Source organism: Saccostrea cucullata, unplaced genomic scaffold (genome assembly GCF_032062105.1).
Source record: "Saccostrea cucullata isolate Sc308-1 unplaced genomic scaffold, CSIRO_AGI_Scuc_v1 ctg532, whole genome shotgun sequence".
NCBI lineage: Eukaryota > Metazoa > Mollusca > Bivalvia > Ostreida > Ostreidae > Saccostrea > Saccostrea cuccullata.
In genome coordinates, this window is record NW_026936742.1 from 557,652 (window position 1) to 582,500 (window position 24,849).

A 24,849-nucleotide genomic window follows, 5' to 3' on the forward strand; every position below is an offset into this window, starting at 1 on the left:
CCAAATTACTGACGTCATACTTCCAGATAGGTCTTCCTTTATGCGATATTCTTTCATGCTTTATCATATTCATCTACTCAACTATTGTTAAAGCCAATTTCATAACCTTTTGAGAACATTAAATTTTCAGGGCACAATAAAGCTCAAACTGTACCTTCTATTATGGGATGATAGAGATTTGCCTGTATCAACTAATATTAATATTTTTGCTGCTGTCCATAGATTTATTACTGAAACATGTAGATTTTAAATTGATTTGTAATTAAGTCTTTCATCACTTGAAAATATTATAAATATTATATTTTAATGTATTATTTGCATGACATTTTGTTATATTTATGGAGAGGAACTTGTAGGTTGCAAGAACTTGTTTCCAATCCATTTGACTCGTTCAATAAAATATGTTCAAACAAAACAATGCAACCTTGCATAATTTACAAATCACGGAAGTACCGAGTACAATTTACATTTCATCAGTTGTCTGCGAAATACATTGCGGCGTGGTTATTGACATAACTTGCATTTACATTTTACACTTTTCAAGTTATGTTGGATAATTTACAATTAACAAATTGTGATAGAACAATTGACAAATTTTGAAATTATAATTTACAGTTTCCAAATTCAAATTTACATGTGTACATTTTATGAATTACAGAGTTGGAATTGTGAACCCTTTGGCTTTCCATACTAAATTACGTATCTTAGTGTAGTCTCTGACCAGTAGAACAAAAAAAAAATCCCACCCTCAATTAAAAAAACGTGTTTATTTTTTTTAGTTTTTAGTTTAGGGTGGGAAATTTTTCTCCGGATTTTTTTTTTTTTTTTTTTTTTGACAATAAAAACTTCAGACCCTGTAGTCATAGTATCGATCACAAAGAATGAGTTTTTACAAAAAAAAAAAACTAGTTTTATCCTAAATTTTGGATGTTAAATTATATGAAAAATTCATAGAAAAAAAAGTCTTAATTTAAAAGTTAAAGAAACCTTTGGGCAAATTACAAGGGGGGAGGGCGTCCCTAAGCACCTGTGATAGAATTCAGTAAGTCTCTTTTCTCCCTACCACACGTGAATCAAAATCAGGAGCAGAAAAACAAAGTTTCACTGACCTCTGAAACATCAGAGGTTGGATCAGGTGCCAAAGAGGTCAAACGTGCAGTGGGCTTCTTGCTATAACTGGGAAAGTAGTGAAACTTAAAATCGAAATATCCAGTACTTATGAAACCCAATTCTCTTGTTATCAATAAAAACCACAGAATCCGACAGGGGTGCATATCAGTTTTCACATGTACGATTGTATATAGCTCCCCCTGGTATTATATTTCAGAATAAGCTAGTAAACAGCAGGTATGATGTTGGGCTTATATGTAAATTGGTTGTACAAGTACTAATCAGTCACAGTTGGCTTTCAATCTTAAAAATATTATCTTTCAGGTATGAAATATTCACGAAATCCGCACCTTGATTCTTGCATAGATACATTTTCTGTTTATAAGTACGTTCCTCTGTTAGAGTACAACCATCACTCATATTTCATGTACATTTTTTTCCACATATAATTAGTTTGAAATCTGTATGTTTTTCCATATGATGAAAAAACAATATTTAATTTTAAGTGTTTAAAAATTTATTTTAAAAAGACAATGATCGTATTATTGCAATTACATCTTAAATTCACTGGGGCACAGACCACAATAGGAAGGTCAGAATTCTAATACCCCACGGTGACATAACATGGTCCAAAACTTCTTGTAAAGTTTTTTCTGTTGGTGTTATTTTTTCTTGATGGCATACTGGGATTCTCTGGCCACCAAAGTTGTCTGTAACATTCGTCAGTGACGCACGGCCTGCAAAAACAGTCCGGACATTCGAGTCGCCCAGGAGTTCCCTCAATTACTGGTCCAGGCGAAGCAGGTGGTGTATCAGACATTCTTGGTTCTTCCTCTGGATCCCAATCCCAATTAACCATTAAACGCAAAAAAGCGGATACAGCGGCCAATTTATCATCAGATAGGTTGATAGTTACTCTCGTCCACATGGTTCGAAGTAAAAAGACGCTTAGAAATTTTCAACCGAAGGTGAATAAGATTTTAATGACGTATTTACTCATAATTAAAAAAAATACGACATTGATTGTAAATAATAACACGAGATTTCCAATTAGGGTCGGTACTTCCTATTTAGGATATAATTGATGTTAGGGTAGCTTATTTTCCCAATGCATAATTATCAAATTAATATCGTCAATCTCAACTGAAAATAATTTTCAGATTCCCGTAGCATTAAACAAAATGATTAAATCAATTATAATGTTTGTCAAATTTATTATTTTATAGTGTGACAATTATGTTCATATTCTTATACGCATAGAAATAATACCGTTATTCTTTATTTCGAAAAAAAAAATTAGCATGAAAAAAGTATATACCATAAATACCGTTTTTTTTTTTATTTCGAAAAAAAATCTAAGCATGAAATATTAATAATACATTTTATCATGTGACGAATTGTGTGTCAAAATTATTTTAGTACATGAATAAATAAAGATATTAGCCGTATTTATATATATAGGCGGTAAGCATCAAATTTGACGAACGCCTCGATCACCAGACTAGGTAGACAATGTATACACAAGAACTAGTTGCTAAACGTCAATCATTTCCAAGCATCCAATAGCAGGCTTAATTTGAAATGATTGACAGGGGTTCCCAGACCAGGTAAATTTGTAGGAGGTGCTTATTTCTTCCCCCTGTAAGTCACCTGTAAGTGTCCATTCTTTTTGGAAAGTTGTCCATTCTTTTAAAGAATGGACAGTTTTTTCAAAAATAATGGTCAGTTAAAACAAACAGAATGGAGAGTTACAGGTAAATCTTAGCATGTGTACAAGAGGGAAACAAAAACAAATACATCAAAAGGATTTAATGTATATGTATTTAACAAAAAGAACTTGGAGATTTGATTAAGTTAATCAAGAACACAGTGTCTCCATTGGATCTGTTCGAATTTTACACATTTAAATCCATGAATAATGCACATTAATTCAATTCTCAAAACTCTTATTTTTCTCTCAAAAAACTTGAATTTAAAAATGACACAATTTCACATTTGATTAAGATTGGAAGCATTATTCCCTCGAGAAGAATCTATTTTAGGCTTGAAGTAGGCTAATATTAAATCCATCACCCAAAAAACAGTTTGCACCATGAAAACTACACTGCTGTAGTGAATATTTCAGTAGAAAATGATAAAAATTGAAACATTTCCAGATTTGATTTGAAATACATTTTCATATCGAAGTTTGGTTTATGGCTATCCAACACTCGGAACACAATTTGCATTTCACCATTACACTGCTGCAATTAATATATCCTCAAAAACTGAGTTCAAATGAAAAAAAAAATCCGGTTTGAATTCGAAATACATGTATCTGTATTTGTTTGGATAATATTTTCTTTTACGCTCTGTTTCCATGTCAAAATATCACTAGTTTTGTGCATCTTTTAGTTTCGATTCTGTCATATATTCTCTCCATTGAATGGAAACATGTTCGCCTTTACAATGCAATATAAAAATTGCTTTTGAGGAGTTGCATTCTTATATAAATAAGTCCCCGAAATCCACCTGCAACTGTCCATTCTTTAGACAAAGTCCTTTTGTTATTCGCATCTGGAAACGCAATGGCTTTTCAACAAATTGCTGTGCACCCCAAGCTTACCTACAACTGTCCATTCTGTCCATTCTGTAAACAATGAATTTATTGTACGTGTGCTACCTGTTTTTCACATTATTTTTTTTTAAGTAGGAGAAAGGCCTCAGTTTAAGAAGTATTTTATTCAAAATATACAGAAAAGTATACAGTGAATATGGATTGAACAGCAGGCCAACGGCCTATATAATTCTTTCCATTGGAGATCAAGGTACAGATTACATATTTGAGTTCTAAAAAAGATATACGAGGGTTGATCCAAAAGTTCGTGGAATTTCTTTCTAAAATGTTTTTCGTGATTCGATGAAATCAATCAACAGGCATATTCATAATATAGAGTCAAAATGCAACAATACTGGAAAATTTCACCACTTTCCAATTACCAATAAGGTTACACGAGCTTTCTGAAAATGGATAGGTGGGAAACCCGGGGGAGACTGCGTCAGGGGTAACGTCATGTTAGATATGTCACGTCACGTTATAGAAGCATCTTGCCCAAAATGTCCAATTATAATACGTAATTCTACAAAATGCTGCCTTTTTCTCCATTTTTTTTTCTCAAGAAAAGCCTGGGTATCCTCTCGCGCCAACTTATCTTCATTTTTTACTCATATTTCAAAATACTACCCATCTTTCCATATGATGTTCCAATTTCAGTAGCAATGTCAAGAACAGTACGGCAGCCGACAACGTCCATTAACGCTTTTAATTTGTCTAGGGGGATACGTACTTAAACAGAGCCTCTCAAAAGCGACCACACCTTTTATCAACGTCCATGGAAGTTCTATTTTTCTTAAATTTCTTATGCCACTGGAAAGCCAGCAACTAAACGCATTTTTCCCGAGCATATGTCAATAATATACGCGTTTAAGATAGAGTGATCCCGGGATTTTCACAAAACGTGTGACTTGACCGAAATTTGACGTTATCTAACAACATAAAGATGAACCAATAAATCATCATTTTATAAACTAAATATCCAGTAAAATCAGTAAAACTCTCACACAAAAGGTTTATAAAAGATCAAGCAATCGTAATAATGACATTATTTTAGTTTTATATACCACATAGGGCGGTTTAATTCTTATTTCACGTATTAAGAATTAAAATGATAATAAACGCGTTAATGTCTCCCCCGCATTTCCAAACAACCGTTTCTATGGCAACTGCCAGAAAGCTACTATCCAAGATATTTAAAAAGTTTTTTAATTTAAAATATTAATCAAGTGTCTATATTTTCATTTGTAATTTTCAACCAATTCCACTGAAAAATAAATAAAATATGAAGAAATTCCACGAACTTTTGGATCAACCCTCGTATATTATAAACTAATATTAAAAGAATTAAACAGTACATAGAAGTAAAATTGAGAGAAATATGAATTAACCCTCGTATATTATAAACTAATATTACAAGAATTAAACAGTACATAGAAGAAAATTTGAGAGAAGTAAAGTGGGTAAAGAAAACAATAAAATTTAATTAAAAAAAAAAAAAAAAAAAAAATTGGAAAAAACAAAGAACAAAACAAAAAAAAAAAAAAGAAACAAAAAACCCAAAAACCAAAAAGAAAAAAATTTAAAATTCAAACTGCCTTTCTCCTTTACAGAACTGTAAGAGGTATGGATTTGATATTTTGCACAAACAGAATATAGCTTGGCACTGTGGCTTTTGTGTTTTACCATGGTTTCCGACCTAGTTGTCCTTGAACTTGACCTTTGACCTACTTTTCAAAAAAATACACAATGCCGATATACAGCTTCTTTTTGACATTTTAGAGGCAACTCTGTGCTATTTAGAATGTACACTGTATTTTAAAAAATACCAGGGTTACAGTCCATATGACCTTGACATTTGACCTACTTTGCAAAATATACTAAAGATGGTTAAATTTACTTCTTTTGAATAAAGAGAGGCATGGATTTGATAATAAGCATTAGTGCATATCTATAAGCTCATTAACAATGTACTGGCTTTAATTGACTCATATTTCTTGCAAAAAACTAAAATTTTAAAAGCACTATATATATGAACATACATCGGGATCCAAATTCCAAAATGAGTGATTGCCGTAAAGACAGATTAACTAAAGTCTCTTTCAGTTTCAAGAAGGATTGTTGAAATAACGTGCTAATTAAATTCATTGATGAAAAATTATTTGTAATAATTTAAATTTTATTAATATCTATTTTAGCTTTCATGGGTTTCGGATTTGTATTTCTATTTTTTTTTGGGGGGTGGCAGATTTTATCCCAGTCTTACTATCCGTGCATGTGGATTTTTATTTATTCATTTAGTTTTTTTTTTGGGGGGGGGGCATGAACTATATGCTTGTAGCAAATAAATAGCTTACCATTCTTAGATTTAGTACATCTTTAACGAAGCTAAATGCAGGCGACACATGCGTTCCTTGAAACACTCTCATTACTACACTGTAGTTAGATGATGACTCAAATAATAAAGACATTAGTTAATAATTAAATTTAATTTTTAAAGTCTTTGATAAACGTTCGAAATTTGACGAGTAATCGGGACCCACAGATAAGCCTTATTGAGACTTTTCCTTTAAAATAGATAGGGGGATTAGTTAATTTAATATGTAAATAATTTTAACTAAATGAGAAAGAGGGAAAAAGAAAATAGTAGGGGAGGAAACAAATTGAAGGCATTTTATCACACTTTTATTGTTCATTGAATGTATTTGTAAATAAGTTTGTAATCAACAAGGCGCTGGTCTATTTGTCTAACTTTCTTTATTGGGAGGGGTGGGGTGGGTAGCTGATACTTAATGGATTGTTAGAGGAGTTATCTCAACACTAAGCTATAGAATGTACAACACAAACAAAAGGTTTACGTCACAGTTATGTTTTAAGGATTAAATATGTGAAGTATGAAAGCCCTAACTATAGGTTTGTTTTTTCAAAAGTAGGTCAAACTCCAAGGTCAAGGTCAAAGGGTCAAATTCTTGGTTTCCAATGGTCTTCTCACAAGGCTTATACATTTTTGAAATTTGAAAGCCCTGGGTCTTACCGTTCAAAAAGTATGGCCAAGGTCTTCAGTATAGAAATATCCAAGGTCAAAAGGCCAATTTAAGTTGTTGGTATCCAATGAAAGGTCTCGCCACAAAGAATACATATGTGAAATAATTTAAGAAAGTCCTATAGTATCCACCGTTCAAAAAAAAGTTATGGCTTAAGTGAAAGTTTGGAATTTCTGTGTAAAAATGGGTCAAACTCCAAGGTCAAGGTAAAATGGTCAAATTTGGTGGTACCCAAAGAAAGATCTTGTCACAAGGAATACACACGTGAAATATGAAAGTCATAGCTCCACTAAATTAAAAAATATAGGCAATGGTAGTTTTTGCGCACAAACAGACAGCTAGACAGACGGACGGATAGACAAGACAAAAACTATTCGTTGATTACGGGGGTATAAACTCCCTCATACACAAATAATGAAACCGGGGATTAGATGTCCTTACGGTTTCCGGTTTCCCCTGCTTTTAGTTTCAGTATGTAATCCGTTAACAGATTGGTTGTTTGACTCTGCATCAACGAATCATATTTCATTTAACAAAAAGTTGTTGGCTAAACGCAACACTCGCGTTTGGGACTAGCCAAAGAGTTTTGCAGAAAACTTTATTTTTAAGTGATAGTTCCGTGTTTGAGATCCTTGAAAACGAAAAGAAGACACATAATATATTTAAGGTAACCTTAGATATGCCGTGTTTTAAGGTTTTATTAACAAGAAGAAAAGTGAGGTCCAGTAAACTGTTGTTCTTACATTTCGAATTTCCTCGAACTAATATAAAGACATAACTGGTTGCATTGAACTGTTTCTGAATAGATCTTATGAATGTAGTAACTTTAAAAAAAATGAAAATAAATAATTTTCATATGATGAATATGTCCGGTGAGCACAGCTCTACCCACCTATCATCAAATGTTGGTTCGAGTCTTTGACGGTATCAGCCATTCACTGATTCAGCTCCGTTCGCCCTATCTTATCTACCCTGTTTGCATGAGTCCGTTCGCCATAATTCTTGTTCGCCCTGTGTCCTGTTCGCCATATATCCCGATCGCCCTATGATAAATATTTTATGTCAACATTAACGTTGGATTATAAGTCATTAGATTTCTTATTATGTTCCCCAAACGAAGTTGGGGAACATATTGTTTTTACTCTGTTTCTTATTATTATTATTATTATTTTTCTTCTTCCTGGGAAAATTTTGTCCACGAATGATCTAGTAAACTACACATCCGACTTAGGTAAAATGTTTTTAGGGTCAGTAGACATGTTGTGTAGATTTGCCGAACGAAGGTCATTTTGCGCGCACGTGCTTGCAAGAGCGTGCACGTGCAACACGAGAAATGACCAATATAATGTGTATTGCCGTAACTTTTTCAATTTTTAATGAAATGCGTTGAAACTCATAATAAAAGTATATATTAGAAGCTTAGACAAGATGACATGGTCAAAATAGCAAGATCTGACGCGCATGCACATGCGCTTCGCTCTGATTGGCTGAAACTTAAGTCTCAATATCTTTCTTGTTTTTTGATAAAATCCTTTGAAATTTTGAACATAGTCATATATTAGGGAGATCTACAGCATGATATATAAGAATTATCATGAAAGCACTTACATGCACGTGTGCTAGCAAGAGCGCGCACGTGCAACATGTGAAATTACCAATATAATGGATTTAGCCTTCACTTTTCTATTTCTTGATGGAATTTTTTGAAACTCACACTGCATGGATATATTAGTAGTATTAACAAGATGACATGGTCAAAATAGCAAAATCTGACGCGCATGCACGTGCGCTTCGCTCTGATTGGCTGAAACTAAAGTCTCAATATCTTTCTTGTTTTTTGTCATAATCCTTTGAAATTTTGAACATAGTCCCACATTATAAAGATCTACAGCCTGATAAATAAAAATTTTCATGAAAGCATGCCCATGCGCGCATGCTGCAATCTGATTGGCTGAAACTTTAAATGGCTATATCTCCCTTGTTTTTTGACGAAATGCTTTGAAATTTAAAACATAGTCATGCATTAGGATATCTTTCAATACGATAAAGATAAAAATTTATGAAATCATACGCATGCATGTGTGCTGCAATCTGATTGGCTGAAACTTCAAATGGCTATAATTCCCTTGTTTTTCAACCAAACAGGATGAGATTTAGAACATAGATAAATATAAGGGACTCCTACAATACGGTGTAGTCATTATTCACGTGCGTGCACGTGAAATGAGTAAAATTAAAAATACACTTGAATGAGTATATTTTTAAATACTTTTGGATTAAATGCTGTGACATTAAGGATATTAATATTTTAGATAGTGTAGACAAGATAATATGGTCGTTACGCACATGAACACGCGTGCAATGCCTATTTTAAAATATATTTTGTATTTTTCTGGGAAGACCTTGATTAAGTCTAAATTCCATAAAGTATTTCTTATTTAATAGAGATTACAGGGAATATGGCACCAAAAGGGAGTTGGGGAGCGTTTGGGGAACATCTGTAACGGTCCCCGTTACAATTAGCACTAGTTCTTTTTAATTTTGTTTATTTAATTTAGTTTTTTAAAGGTTCAATTTAGCTTACAGTATGTTTTGAAAATATTTTTTTAATTCTTCATTTAATATTACCTTACTGAAAATTACTTATAAATAAAAATTAATGCATACCACATTGTTTATTATACATTTTTTTAATTTCTTCAACTACATATTCTGAATGTTAAGAGTAATTAATTATAATTTGAATAGAAATTCAATAAAACCAAAGGAAATAATTATGAAAATTAACCCACTAACATATTTTGGGTAAACGGACTTTGTGTGAACAAATTTTAGAGCAAACAGACTCTGGACGAAGAAGAAATAGAGCGAACAGCGTCAAGGGTGAATGCGTTTTAGGGCTAACGAACATACAAACATCTTTGCAGTGCTCCACGTCACACTTACTTTTTGGTCACTAAATGGTGACCTAAAAATTTTTCTTGGTCGCCATTTCAGAATTTCTGGTCACCATAAACAAATATTTCAACTCGCCATAATGAAAACGTGAATAACACAAGTTAATTCAAACAAGCCTGAAGGAAATATACACCCATATATGTATTATGTGTTTATTAAATAAAAAATTACTAATTACTGTAACTAGAAATAATCTGCTAGTTGAAGGAAATATTTTTATTAAATACAACCACCTTAAAGTTATGGTTTTACAGTTCACAGAAAAAACACAAGTAATCTGATTCTAGAATTAAAGTTTAATCAAAAGAAAATAAAAGTTTGACAGCTGTTGAAACAGGACTTTGTCAGTTGTTTGTTACGTTTACTTACAACTACGTACCTCACCCATTATACAGTCGTTATCAATGCCGGCAAAACACTTAATTAATTGTGACATGCAAGCCGTTGACTAAATGCTTCAATAACCAGGTCAGAGAAAACTCTAGAAAGTTTATGACATTTGGATGCTATTCTATCAGGGACGTTATGTATATTATACGCCTCTGATCTATCAAACTTCACTATTACAGCATGCTGTCATAACACATGATCGAAGTCCAAGCGACACTTTGTAAAGTGTGTTGAAGTGACTACATATCTTCAAATGTTGTCATGGTAGAGGATCTTCAAAAATGTAAATCTCGATCCCGATCTTAAAAAAATAGATGTTGCCAGCCTAAATTTTCTCAGTCGTAAAAATACGAGTTTGTTTTTATTTCTAGTTGCAAAACCATATTTTTGGTCGCAAATGCGACCATTTTAGTCTGAACTTGGAGCACTGCTTTGACAAATAAAAAAGTTACAATTTTCAGTAAATTCCTCTAGACTGTCCAGTACAATCTCTTGGTTTAGCTATATAGCTTTAAATAGCTGTATAGCTTTATTAAGCTATCCAGAATAGCTTGATTTAGCTACTGGTATTATACCACACTTTTTTCTTAAGTGTATAATTTTCTCAGCATGAACTTTATTGACAGACACCACCAGACACAGAGGAGATGTCCCTGTCGAGCCGTGAGTGGGAGGATCTAAAGTCTTTACTGGACAAAACTGTGCACAAGTTCCTGGGCTTCACTGAACCCTCACTGGTCACTGCTGCTCTTAACTGTATAGACAAAGGATATGACAAGAAGAAGACCATCAGTAAGTCAGAGTGTATCAGTCTCTTTTAGAAAGTTTTTTTTTTGGGACACAAAGGTTAGTGATTTCAAAGAATCTGCATCTTCTTCAAATTTCTGTCCCTCTTCATGTCTCTGTAATACAATGTAGTCATATTATTTAGGAAAGAGTCATGTCTGCATATTTAACAAAATATGTTTGGTATTTTTCTCATATTATACAAAAAAGGAGCAGCCATAGAATAAAGTTGATGAGAAGAAAATCATTTGATGTGATTAATTATTGCATTGATTTGATGTAAGCATTGCTACTTTAATATTTACTCAAACATTTATTTTTATCAGGTAAGCTAGGTGTTATTTTAGATGACAGACAGGCAGAAAAATTTTCAGAAAAATTATTTGATGTCTGGGATGATTACAAAACAAAGAGTCAACGAAAAAAGAGAAAGGTTAGTTTGAAACAAACAAACATGTCAGGTAGAGCTTTGAAGATTCTCTATGCATCTTTAAAGGAACAAAAAAATGTGATAGCTTTGAAATATTCTCTCAGTCTTTTTATCAAAATTTAAAAAAAATCAAAGTTTAAAAATATTTTCTTGATAGATTTTACATTGCTTTTGAGAGTTTTTTTTTTTTTCCATTCTTTTTTTTTACAGGAGGGTGACAGAGAGAAGGATGAAGCAACCGAGAGGAAGAAGCGGAGATTTGTAGACGATGGCCCAGTAGAGATACCGGTGGCAGCCATTCCTGGCCCCGGAAATCCCAGCCCAGGACAACTGACTGGAGACAAAGTACTGAGACTCTACTGTCTGATATTTCCCTGAATGATTGATATATTGTCAAATTTAAGCATTTGTAATAGAATATCCATAAAACCCATAAATCTGGCCTGTTTACTGTATACAGGGTTATTTTGCCCTATGTTTTTTTTGCCCTTTTACACTTGCTAACAATTTTGCCCCATTTTAGATTCGCCCAATCACAAGTCTGTTTAAGAAATTATACCGTGTTCTTTGAATTCGCCCTGTTTTAAATTCACCCACCAGTGACAAGGGCGAAACAGGAGATAATAAAACGGGGGGCGAAAATTTCCTTGTATTTTATAAAAAATTGTTGTGATGCCTATATATATGATATAATAGCAAGGAGAACTAAAGACTTGAACTAGACAATTTAATCAACATATTTCTGAAATGAACAAAATATCTAATTTTTCCATGACCCATTTTCCAGACATCAATGTTTAAATGTTATATTTTATAAGTCTTAATAGGTTTGGTTTGTGGTACCCAGAAGACATTTATCTGAAATGAATCTTACCTACCAGTATACAAATAGAAGTCACTTGTGTGCACCTCAACATATTTGTTAGTCGTAACTTTAATATGAAATTTCCATGGTTTCGTTTTGAACTGTTTATATTTACAGATAAAAGAAATGATGGCTAATGCTAAGAACTTGATTAATGAGAGAAAAACTCAGTTGTCGGCCATGATGCCTCCGCCTCCAAAGTCTCAGGTACGTTTGGAGAAATCTGTGTTTACAGGAGCCAGGCTTTTTTTGTCACAAACAGTAGTTTAAAAGTTTGTATTTGGGTGGATTTTATAAATATTGGAATAATGCAAAACTGTGATTATTATGAAATCTTGAAATCTGCAAATTTAAAAAAGTTTGGACATTGACAATGTGATAAATGAAATGACAAAAAAAAATTCAATATAAGTACATTTTTAAAAATTCAGTGATGTTCTATCTTATAAGCAGATATATTAATGAAATGTTTATTTACCTATCAATAATGATTAATCAAGTCTCAAGCCAGTCATTTAATTGAAGATTATCTTGTCATTTAGCAGGGAGGATTGTCCCACAATGAAATTCTTATGAATGAAGCTTTAGAGAAGGTGAGACGAGCCCAGGAGTTACAGGCCAAAATACAGAACCAGATGTCTGGGCTCATGCAAGGGTAAGAATGAATTACAGGCCAAAATACAGAACCAGATGTCTGGGCTCATGCAAGGGTAAGAATGAAGCTAGTCTGTAGGACGGTCTTAGACCTGGATCCAGATAAATAATATTGAACGATTTGGAGTTTTCTGAAATAAATCAAACATCTTTTTGATTTAAAACTAGTATTAAGTTAAAAAGGAAAAACAGGTTCATATATGTTAATTCAAATAGTTTGCATCATGAATTTAAAGAGATGTGTGGTGCTTGAATGGTAGCAGTTATTTAGGGTACATACACTGTATATGAACATAAACTAACGCATGCTCTTAGACATAAGGACAATCTGCCTCATCATTTTATGAGCGTTTTTGTAAATGAGCACCTTTGGAGCAAACATTCTATATGATCCATTCCAAGCTAGCCAAAATCACTGAGTGGGAAAACTTTGTATTTGATTTAACGAAATATTAGCATTTGCTTGAATCAAGCATCCTAGAAAAGCTGAAATATGAACACTGCTAAACTTACAGTAACAATATTCACGACTCACTTCATATTTTATTTGCAATTTGTCAGTAACAAGTTTCAAATCAGTTATACACATGTAATTAATCTTAATAAATCAGTTATGATTAATCTTCATGATTGAGAAAACATTTTTTTTACAAGTACAAAGCAAAAAAAAAAAAATGGTTTGATGATTAATTTTTGCAAGTTAATGAAGGCCGCAAAACTTGTGGATAATTCTTGCACATAAATAAAGGTTGGTTTACAGTAACTCTGCAGGTTTATTTTCCCCATTACAGTGTGTATAATGTCCATGTATTTTTAATCACTGGAGTAACTGTTTTAGCTTTTGATTTTACTTATATGATAAAAGTTTCAATGGTAATACCTGTATAGTTATACTGATCAGTGGATGTATCAAACACAATTATTTAATTTTTTAGGAAGGGAGGTCAGGGTGCAGTCATCCCAACAAAGTGAGTATTGTTTTTTGTATTTATGTTTCCTTAAACCGAAAAAGAAAAACAAAGTCCAATGCCACAAAGTTTATAAATGCATGTGTGATCCAGTTTACTATATAGATCATTGTAACCAGAATTTATTTTGTATTTTAGACCCACCCCGCTGATCCTGGATGCCGAGGGTCGGACGATTGATGCTAACACTGGACAGGCGATTCAACTGACCCACCACACGCCTACACTAAAGGTTTCTAGGTTTTATTCAGTGTAAAAGTATTGATACCTTGTATGCAGAATTAATGTCTTCCCTATAAAACTTAATTCATTTTATATGTTTATGTGTTGTAATGAGTATCAAATACTGCAACATGCAAAGAATGCGTTACTGGTATTTTATTTGTTAATTTTAGAGAGATTTATCCAGAAATAAAATTTTTTAATTTCAATTTCAATTTTTTTAATCATTGAGAAAAGTTAAGCTGGATGATAGTTACAGAAATGAGTTGTTTTCTTAGAAGAATACACATGTGCCATGTAATACTGTAAAATCACATATTTTCGAGGGGTTCAAATTTTCGAGAATTGAGGAAAAAATATTGGTTTGTGGGGATTTAATTTTGTGGTTTGAAAAATGTGTAGTAGTAATGCATATCAAAGTTTACATTTCATGGTGGTCATAAATTCTTTGGTCTCTCCATACCTCGAAAACAATGAAAATTAACCCCCCACGGAAATTAGTGATTTCACAGTAGGTGTCTCACTGTAATGGACTAACAATTAAGTTGTTGATTAGAATACTATCTATGGTATAACCTAATCATGCTTATGTGTTACAATAATCTCTTACCTTTTTGTCCTCAGGCCAACATCAGAGCCAAAAGAAGAGAACAGTTTAAAGGTCTGATAGAAAAACCTCCAGAAGAGATCAGCGAGGGAAAATACTTTGATCCCAGAGTAGGGTGGGTTGTCAAGTTCCATTAATACTGATAGATTCCTAATTATACGCCAGGAATTAATTATCCCGTAATCTTGGGAGAAGCATCACTCGTGATATAAAATTTCTTGCTTTTATTTTTATGGGGTTGAAACCCATGTTAATTCTCTTGATCAACTGTCCATTCGCTAATTATTGCTCTCATGATTTGATGCAAAAGAGATCTATGTTTCTTGATAATAAGTACTCAGGAAAAATAAGGAATCTACAGTAGATGCTGCAAAGTCACAGTGATGTGATGAATAGTCATACAATACCATCAGACTAGTTTTCATGTAATAGATGTTTAAAATATGTAAAATTATGTTCAAAAATGAATCTATACAATCTAATGCAGATTTACATTTGATTAACAGGAAAATAGACTAGCAGATAAATGTATGGAATGGAAGCTAGTTTTTGTGAAAAGTGCTTAAAATAGCAACTTTTTTCTATAAAGCAGTGTAAATGTAAATGTTTTGCATCTGATATTAACCTAATATCTTTTCTACAGTGCAAGGCAGGCACAAAGACCAAAAAGGGGATTCAAGTTCCATGAACATGGGAAATTTGAAGCTATTGCTTCTAGACTTCGTGCTAAGGTAAACCCCCTAGAAATTTCAAAGAAGTTTTATCAAGTTTTTATTTAGAAAAAAAAGTACTACAAGGAAAAATGTAAACGATGTATTACACACCAGTCCTATATAGAGAGCCAGCAGATGATTTGTTTCACACATATAAGAATTACATGAAATAAGATGGAGCTTCTTTGTATCCCAGTATATTATGACAAGTTCCATCCAAATTATAATTCACAAAAGTATTCTTCAAACTAATATGTTATTATAAATTTTCTGTCCTTAAAGAGCCCCATATGATTACATAAGAACTATGTTATTCATAAAAGGACATTGTATTCTTGTTTTGTTTAAGGCCCAGCTGGACATTTTACAAAGTGAGATAGCACAAGCTGCTAAGAAGACCGGTATTGCCTCTGCTGCTAAACTAGCTACCATTGCACCAAAGAAAGAACTGGTAGGTCTGCCTGACCCCCCCCCCCCCAACCCCCAAGTAAAGAAGAACAAAAACAGATAAATTGATGAAAATTAACCCTTTCCTACGTAAATTAATCATTTCTTAGTAGGTTTATTGACATTCTTTTGAAATATTTTTGTTAGCTCACCCGAGCCGAAGGCTCAAGTGAGCTTTTCTGATCACATTTTGTCCGTCGTCCGTCCGTCCGTCTGTCTGTCCAGCTGTCTAGCTGTCTGACTGTCTGTCTGTTTGTCTGTCCGTCTGTAAACTTTTCACATTTTCGACTTCTTCTCAAGAACCACTGGGCCAATTTTGACCAAACTTTGTACAAAGCATCCTCGGGTGAAGGGGAATTTAAATTGTTAAAATGAAGGACCAAGTCCCCTCACAAGGGGAGATAATCAAGAAAAGACAAAAATAGGGTGGGGTCATTAAAGAATCTTCTTCTCAAGAACCACTGGGCCAGAAAAGCTGAAACTTATGTGGAAGCATCCTGGGGTTGTGTAGATTCTAAATTGTTCAAATCATGACCCCCGGGGTAGGGCGGGGCCACAATGGGGAATCAAAGTTTTACATAGAAATATATAGGAAAAATCATTGAAAACCTTCTTCTCAAGAACCACTGAGCCAGAAAAGCTGAAACTTATGTGGAAGCATCCTGGGGTAGTGTAGATTCTAAATTGTTCAAATCATGACCCCCGGGGGGTAGGGCAGGGCCACAATGGGGAATCAAAGTTTAAGAGAAATATATAGGAAAAATCTTTGAAAATCTTCTTCTCAAGAACCACTGGGCCAGAAAAGCTGAAACTTATGTGGAAGCATCCTGGGGTTGTGTAGATTCTAAATTGTTAAAATCATGACCCCCGGGGGTAGGACGGGGCGACAATGGGGAATCAAAGATTAAGATAGAAATACATAAGAAAAAATCTTTGAAAATTTTCTTCTCTAGAACCACTGAGCCAGAAAAGCTGAAATTTATGTGGAAGCATCCTAGGGTAGTGTAGATTCTAAATTGTTCAAATCATGACCCTCGGGGTAGGGCAGGGCCACAATGGGGAATCAAAGATTTACATAGAAATATATAGGAAAAATCTTTGAAAATCTTCTCTAGAACCACTGAGCCAGAAAAGCTGAAACTTATGTGGAAGTATCCTGGGGTTGTGTAGTTTCTAAATTGTTAAAATCATGACCCCCGGGGGTAGGACGGGGCGACAATGGGGAATCAAAGATTAAGGTAGAAATATGCAAGAAAAAATCTTTGAAAATCTTCTTCTCAAGAACCACTGGGCCAGAAAAGCTGAAACTTATGTGGAAGCATCCTGGGGTAGTGTAGATTCTAAATTGTTCAAATCATGACCCCTGGGGGTAGGGCAAGGCCACAATGGGGAATCAAAGTTTAACAGAAATATATAGGAAAAATCTTTGAAAATCTTCTTTTCAAGAACCACTGAGCCAGAAAAGCTGAAACTTATGTGGAAGCATCCTGGGGTTATGTAGATTCTAAATTGTTAAAATCATGACCCCCGGGGGTAGGGCGGGGCCACAATGGGGAATCAAAGATTTACATAGAAATATGTAGGAAAAATCTTTGAAAATCTTCTTTTCAAGAACCACTGAGCCAGAAAAGCTGAAACTTATGTGGAAGCATCCTGGGGTAGTGTAGATTCTAAATTGTTCAAATCATGACCCCCGGGGTAGGGCGGGGCCACAATGGGGAATCAAAGATTTACATAGAAATATATAGGAAAAATCTTTGAAAATCTTCTTCTCTAGAATCACTGGGCCAGAAAATCTGAAACTTATGTGCACATGGAAGCATCCTGGGGTAGTGTAGATTTCAAAATGTCTAAATTATGATCAGTGGGGTCGCAATATGTATTACAAGGGGGAAATCTGGTAAAGAACAGAATGGTCAAAGCTTCTCAGGTGAGCAATGTGACCCATGGGCCTCTTGTTGTTTTTCTAGAGAGAGGGTGAGATTCCCGCTGTGGAATGGTGGGATAGCTTTCTCCTCCCTAATGACAGTTATGATGGCATTGATGACAGACTGAGAGACGGAAACTTTGAAGGCATCACACATTTGGTGGAACATCCTATACAGCTCAAACCCCCAAGTAATTGATTATTTGAATATCTTGGCATTGCCATCTTTTAATTGCACAAAATGTGAATAGACAGTGTATGTTAATGGCAAAGCTGTATGTAATCTTTATAAATGTGATACAAAAGTTAATAATTAAATATTAATTCAGTACTAATGAATTAAAATTATAAAGACCCATTATGGAAGATTTCTCTATCTGTTGTTTTCTATAATTTTCTGAACTAAATACATGTAATTCTAAATGATTAGTTTGCATTTGGCATAAGATAAAAGAATGAAAAAGTACATATCACAAAAATTGAATTGTAATATATTGTTTAAAATCAGATGAACCTGAAAAAGGACCCCAGATACCTGTATATCTCACCAAGAAGGAGAGGAAAAAATTACGTCGACAAAATCGTCAGGAGAATCAGAAGGAAGTGACGGAGAAGATACGACTGGGACTGATGCCCCCACCAGAACCTAAAGGTTGTTTTCTTGTTGGTTATTGTTTAATTAAAACACATCCCACTCAAAGTTTGGTAATATAAATTAGGGAATAACTATCTTCTAATTTGGTATTTGCGACCGTTATTGCTGATTTAACTGTTGCAAACTGAGTTTTACCTGTGACGCGTAAGCGGAGCCGGTAAAACAGATGTTTGCGACTGTTAAATCTGCATTAACGGTTGCAAATACCAAATTAGATGATAGTTATTCCCATTCTAATGCAATCTGTGCATTTTGTTTGATGTTTAAGACTTATTCTCTTGAGTTTTGTTACAAGAAATACATCATGGAACATTGTGTTTTTGCTTCACTCTATTATGACGTCACAATGAAAAGCTTTCACTCTCGTAAATGCTCGTTTTCTTGCTTCAAACATCAGTGCATTATCCAATCAAAATGTGTTTTACAAAACAATTGCATTAGAATGTATTTTTATGTTTCAAAGCTATGCTACAATGCATTTCAAACTTTAAAGTTAGACAAGGATATTTCATAATATGGGATTATGTATGCAGATTTATAGGACATGGATGGGCATGTTACAATAATTAGGACTTTATACATGTATGTATTTTAGATTCCATGTCCTAATTAATGGCATTGCCAGTATTATTTTATAAACTGGATTGTGGTTTACAGTCATTATGTTAACAAAATAATCTGTTTGGATGGCCAATTTAATCTGAGTGTTGTACTTGATACAGTCATTCATTGTGTTGACAGTATTAAGTGAATGATCTGTTTTGCTTTATCGTTCGAATGGGCAATTTAATCTGAATGTTGTACTTTATACAGTCATTCATTGTGTTGACAGTATTAAGTTAATAATGATCTGTCTTGCTTTACAGTTCGGATGGCTAATTTAATGCGAGTGTTGGGAACAGAGGCTGTACAGGACCCTACAAAAGTAGAGGCCCATGTCAGAGCACAAATGGCCAAAAGACAAAAGTAAGATATCCCACACAGAAAACTACATGTACCCAGTTTTGTTTGAACAAGCAGTAAAACTAGTTATTAATAGTGTGAAAAGTAATGAATTTTAATTGTTAAATGTTAGGCCAAAAAAAATTAATGAATAGTTTCTCAGGCCAAAAAATTCAAAATTCAATGCAGCAGGCAGGCTTTTTTTTTTTTTTTTGAAGCAGGTTTGACATTTTTTAAGCCATTTGTTCAATAAAATGATAATATCTACTAATTCTTAATTTTTGTTTTCTGAAATTAGTTAATATATATATGTAACTTTAAATAATGTTATTCCAAACATTTATTAAAAAGTTAATTCATGAAATACTGTAAATTTAGAAGAAATGTATTGTTTTTCTCATAAAAACGCCTATCTTAACTCGATTTTCTTTTTCAACTTGGAAAATTGAAAATTGAGTTATTTCCCTTTTCAATATGTCAATAAAATATATCAATGCCAGTCTATGCGAAAGTCACTGGACCGTCGGTTTTTACCGGTAAAATTTAGGTCGGGTCGGTAAAAAATTTCAGTATACAGGACCAAATGTCCGATAAAAAATAAGGCCAAATAAATCTAAATAAAGAGGTACACATGGTCAAATTCCCCACAAATAACCTCAATTTGACCAATTTAGCAGTAATACCTGATTAAATTTTATGTATTACAACCCTGTCATGATCGTTTTTATTCTTATTCGAATTTCCTCTGTCAAGGATTAGAGATCTTTAGATAGCTCATACGTAGATTTGGTTGGGAAAATATTTAGATAGCTCATACGTATATTCGGTTGGGAAATTATTTTCAAATGATCATTGAACTTGAGTAACCATAATGAATTGTTTAAGGAAAAATGAATATGCAATGAAAGTGCATATATTAAATTTAAGAAAATCTTTGATACAGTGTATGTTGTATAAGTCAAATATGAAGAAAAAAAATGCATGCAATTGTATTTATAAATAGATACCTTTTACAAAGGAAAATTATAAATAGTTAACTTGTCTATTTCACTCTGAATTTATTTAAAGTTAAATTTCACAGTGTGAATTAACCCCATCCCACCCACCCTCTCAATCTCAGTATCATAATGATATATGGATTTAACATGTTTAAAGGAAAAAAGTCGGTCTGGTAAGAAATTGTTTGGTCTGGTAAAAATTTTATTTTTACCAGACATTTTGTCCTGTAAAAATTTTAAACTTTCGCGTAGACTGCAATGCGGCCATTTTTGAACTGATGCGGTGGTGTCTGAGAAACCGTTTATTAATTTTTTTGGCCTCAACCTTTTTATGCACCTATAAACTGCTAAAAGGCTCATTGTTTAAAATTATTCAAAGATATACAGTTGAATTTCGGTATCTTGAACACCAATTTCTTGAATACCATGCATATGTCAAAGTGAATTGGAAATCTCAACCACTTATTCTTTAAGTACTTTACCCTCGATATATAACTCATTTTTCAGTACTGAGTTCAGATGTGTGACCAAAGGGTTATTTTTTAAGAATAATCAATTTAATAATTTATGTATATTAATTAAGTCAGTACCCTTCCTGCTTCTGAAAAAAAATGAAGGGAAGATAATCTGAAGTCTTTAAGAGGAGATAGGTGTCCAAATGTACAAGCATGTCTGAAATTTTATTTACGTAACTTGGTGTCCACAGTGACTGTTTTTTAGAACAATAAGCTATTCTTTTCTGGTGAATCCTGTTTGAAGTATTTAAACACTAGTTTGCATGTTTTATTGCATGACTTATTTCTGCCTTATTCCATTACAATTAGAAAATATATTCAAGACTACCAATGGACACCGTTACTTACATAAGCACTAAACAAGTAACATGTTACTAGAATTTAACAAGTTGTTAAAATATGAAAATAATGCAATCAATAAGGTATGATGAAATCATGTTTAATGTTATATTAAATGGAATTTATTTAAAAAGTCACAATTCTTATTTCTAGTTTCAAAAAAGGAGAAATTATGTAAGTAACATGGACACCTAACTCCAAATCAGGCTTTAAATAGGAACAAAAAAATAACAAGAAAATCAAACACTTGTCTTTAATACTTTTAATATTTCATTTCAAAGCTTAATAATAGGCAAGCTTTCAAAAAGAATTAATGCAGACAAGTAAATTGTCAGATGAATAATTAAATATCCTAGGTCTTCTATTTTGAGTCTTGGATCTTTGTGTCATTGTTACGAACATAGTTCAGTCATTTCTTGTATATCTGAAAGAAAAAAAATATATAAAACAAAATACAACATGATGTAATCAACACATATGCTGTTTAATTATATTTATTATATATCCTGGCTTGATAAAATCAAAAAGAAAGCAATTAAAGTACAAATTATGTCACTACTTTAAGTTTTCGTGTCTCTGTTACGAACGTAATTGCGTAAATGATATGGCAATATTAAAACAAATATTCAATAAGTATTCATCCTTTGATAAGGGCAGAACAAAACTAACAAATATAGAGTAAAATATAGTACAATATTACTTTATCATCAATGGATTATACAAATATTGCAAAAACATTTATGTTCGTAACAAAAGACGCGAATCAAAAGTCAAATGTTTATCCGAAAGTACTCGACTCGGACAGATTCATGCACTTTGTATGGTCATAAGAGACATATTTCAGTTTCTGATTAATAGTTACATGGTATAAAGATACAATGACTGTATTTATGTGTTAAACATTCACTAAAATTGATACAATATGAAAATACTTACCGAATCTATTATGTTCGTAACTTCTTTTTTTCCACATGGACACAATGAGCATCGCCATGTTTTTAGCAAACAGCTGCGCAACCTTTCTACTTTCGTTTTTAATCTATAATTACACCACTGCTACGGACATTCTGAGCCAAACTTATGATTTATTGGCTGTTATTTTAGCAATCATACTGAAAGCTAATATGTTCGTAACGGTCAAGACACCAAACATTTTACAATCAGAGATCATGTTAAAATTACCAAAAAACTGAGTTATGTTCATGAAACATATTGTAAAAAATAATTTATCACACATACTCATTAATTAAACACAGAAACTGAACTTGACAAATTCTTTAATGTTTGTAGAGAGGTGTTAAAAAGTTCAATGCATATGGACACCATGCGTTACGAACATAAACCACAAATTTTTAAGTTCAGAAAAAAATAATTAAGATAATTTTAGCATGTTTGACAAAATAAATATATTATTTCATTTATATGCTAAGATAATGTACACAAAAATCATGCCAAATGATTTTATTTTTGAATGAATCAACATCTGTATGCCTATTCCAAAATTATGTCACATTCTCTGCATTTGAAATCCCCTAAATGCAATACAACAATGATCAATATTTTTTTTATTTCTCAACTCACATTCATAAAACTATTTATACTATATCCTTACACAAGTATCAAATCATATCAATATCAATCTATCAGCTTACACTTTATTTATTGGAAAATAAAGGAAAAAAGAAATACATTTTAAAAATTCACCAGTATTGAAGAATGAGTTATATCGAATCATCGGGTATCTTGAAGTTTTTAGCTCACCTGAGCTGAAGGATCAAATGAGCTTTTCTGATCACATTTTGTCCGTCGTCCGTCCGTCTGTCTAGCTGTCCGTCCATCCATCTGTCTGTCTGTAAACTTTTCACATTTTCGACTTCTTCTCAAGAACCACTGGGCCAATTTTGACCAAACTTGGTAAAAAGCATCCTTGGGTTAAGGGGAATTTAAATTGTTAAAATGAAGGACCAAATTCCCTCACAAAGGGAGATAATCAAGAAAAGACAAAAATAGGGTGGGGTCATTAAAAAATCTTCTTCTCAAGAACCACTGGGCCAGTAAGGCTGAAACTTAGATGGAAGCATCCTGGGGTAGTGTAGATTCTAAATTGTTCAAATCATGACCCCCCGGGGGTAGGGCGGGGCCACAATGGGGAATCCAAGTTTTACATAAAAATGTATAGGAAAAATCTTTGAAAATCTTCTTCTCAAGAAGCACTGGGCCAGAAAAGCTGAAACTTATGTGGAAGCATCCTGAGGTAGTGTAGATTCTAAATTGTTCAAATCATGACCCCCGGGGGTAGGGCAGGGCCACAATGGGGAATCAAAGTTTTACATAAAAATAGATCGGAAATATCTTTGAAAATCTTCTTCTTAAGAGGCAGTGGGTAAGTAAAGCTGAAACTTATGTGGAAGCATCCTGGGGTAGTGTAGATTCTAAATTGTTCAAATCATGACCCCCGGGGGTAGGGCGGGGCCACAATGGGGAATCCAAGTTTTACATAAAAATATATAGGAAAAATCTTTGAAAATCTTCTTCTCAAGAACCACTGGGCCAGAAAAGCTGAAACTTATGTGGAAGCATCCTGAGATAGTGTAAATTCTAAATTGTTCAAATCATGTCCCCCGGGGGTAGGGCGGGGCCACAATGGGGAATCAAAGTTTTACATAAAAATAGATCGGAAATATCTTTGAAAATCTTCTTCTTAAGAAGCAGTGGGTAAGTAAAGCTGAGACTTATGTGGAAGCATCCTGGGGTAGTGTAGATTCTAAATTGTTCAAATCATGACCCCCGGGGGTAGGGCGTGGCCACAATGGGGAATCCAAGTTTTACATAAAAATATATAGGAAAAATCTTTGAAAATCTTCTTCTCAAGAAGCACTGGGCCAGAAAAGCTGAAACTTATGTGGAAGCATCCTGGGGTAGTGTAGATTCTAAATTGTTCAAATCATGACCCCGGGGGGTAGGGCGGGGCCACAATGGGGAATCAAAGTTTTACATAAAGATATATAGAAAAATCTTGAAAATCTTCTTCTCAAGAAGCACTGGGTAAGTAAAGCTGAAACTTATGTGGAAGAATCCTGGGGTAGTGTAGATTCTAAATTTTTCAAATCATGACCCCTGGGGATAGGGCGGGGCCACAATCGAGAATCAAAGTTTTACATAGAAATATATAGGAAAAATCTTTTAAAAATCTTCTTCTCAAGAACCACTCGGCCAGAAATGCTGAAACTTTTGTGGAAGCATCTTGGGGTAATGTAGATTTCAAATTGTCTAAATTATGTTCAATGGGGTAGGGTGGGGTCACAATATGTATTACTAGGGGGAAATCTGGTAAAGAACAGAATGGCCAAAGCTTTTCAGGTGAGCAATGTGGCCCATGGGCCTCTTGTTCCTTGGTCCCATTAAGTTTGAGATTTGACTGTATTTTAGAAACCTAAATATTATTTTTAAATCTACATGCACTTGTGTTATTAAAAACAATGCGCTTTTCAGAGCTCATGAAGAGGCTAATGCAGCAAGAAAACTGACAGCAGAACAGAGAAGCTTGAAGAAAGAGAAGAAACTGAAGGAGGACACATCATTAGGGGTCCATGTATCTGTGTACAGGTGAAACAGACTTAAATAAACACATGTTTATACACACCTTAAATAGGGATTTTATGTGCTTAACTTTTTTGTTGGAACTA

The 24,849-nt window shown here is 33.4% G+C and overlaps 1 protein-coding gene across 1 annotated transcript in view; it reads left to right on the top strand.

Moving 5' to 3' along the window:
• The first annotated feature begins 7,263 nt into the window (after positions 1-7,263).
• The window catches only part of LOC134246439 (U4/U6 small nuclear ribonucleoprotein Prp3-like), a 24,469-nt gene continuing 6,883 nt past the window's right edge, over positions 7,264-24,849 (top strand). Inside the window, exons 1-15 of the mRNA XM_062728807.1 lie at positions 7,264-7,414; positions 10,722-10,887; positions 11,208-11,314; positions 11,522-11,656; positions 12,294-12,383; positions 12,719-12,831; positions 13,766-13,798; positions 13,937-14,030; positions 14,645-14,742; positions 15,271-15,358; positions 15,690-15,791; positions 17,758-17,905; positions 18,223-18,366; positions 19,236-19,335; positions 24,656-24,769. Of these exons, the coding sequence (XP_062584791.1) occupies positions 10,743-10,887; positions 11,208-11,314; positions 11,522-11,656; positions 12,294-12,383; positions 12,719-12,831; positions 13,766-13,798; positions 13,937-14,030; positions 14,645-14,742; positions 15,271-15,358; positions 15,690-15,791; positions 17,758-17,905; positions 18,223-18,366; positions 19,236-19,335; positions 24,656-24,769 (1,511 nt within the window). The 5' untranslated portion in view covers positions 7,264-7,414; positions 10,722-10,742. The remainder of the gene's footprint in view (positions 7,415-10,721; positions 10,888-11,207; positions 11,315-11,521; positions 11,657-12,293; positions 12,384-12,718; positions 12,832-13,765; positions 13,799-13,936; positions 14,031-14,644; positions 14,743-15,270; positions 15,359-15,689; positions 15,792-17,757; positions 17,906-18,222; positions 18,367-19,235; positions 19,336-24,655; positions 24,770-24,849) is intronic.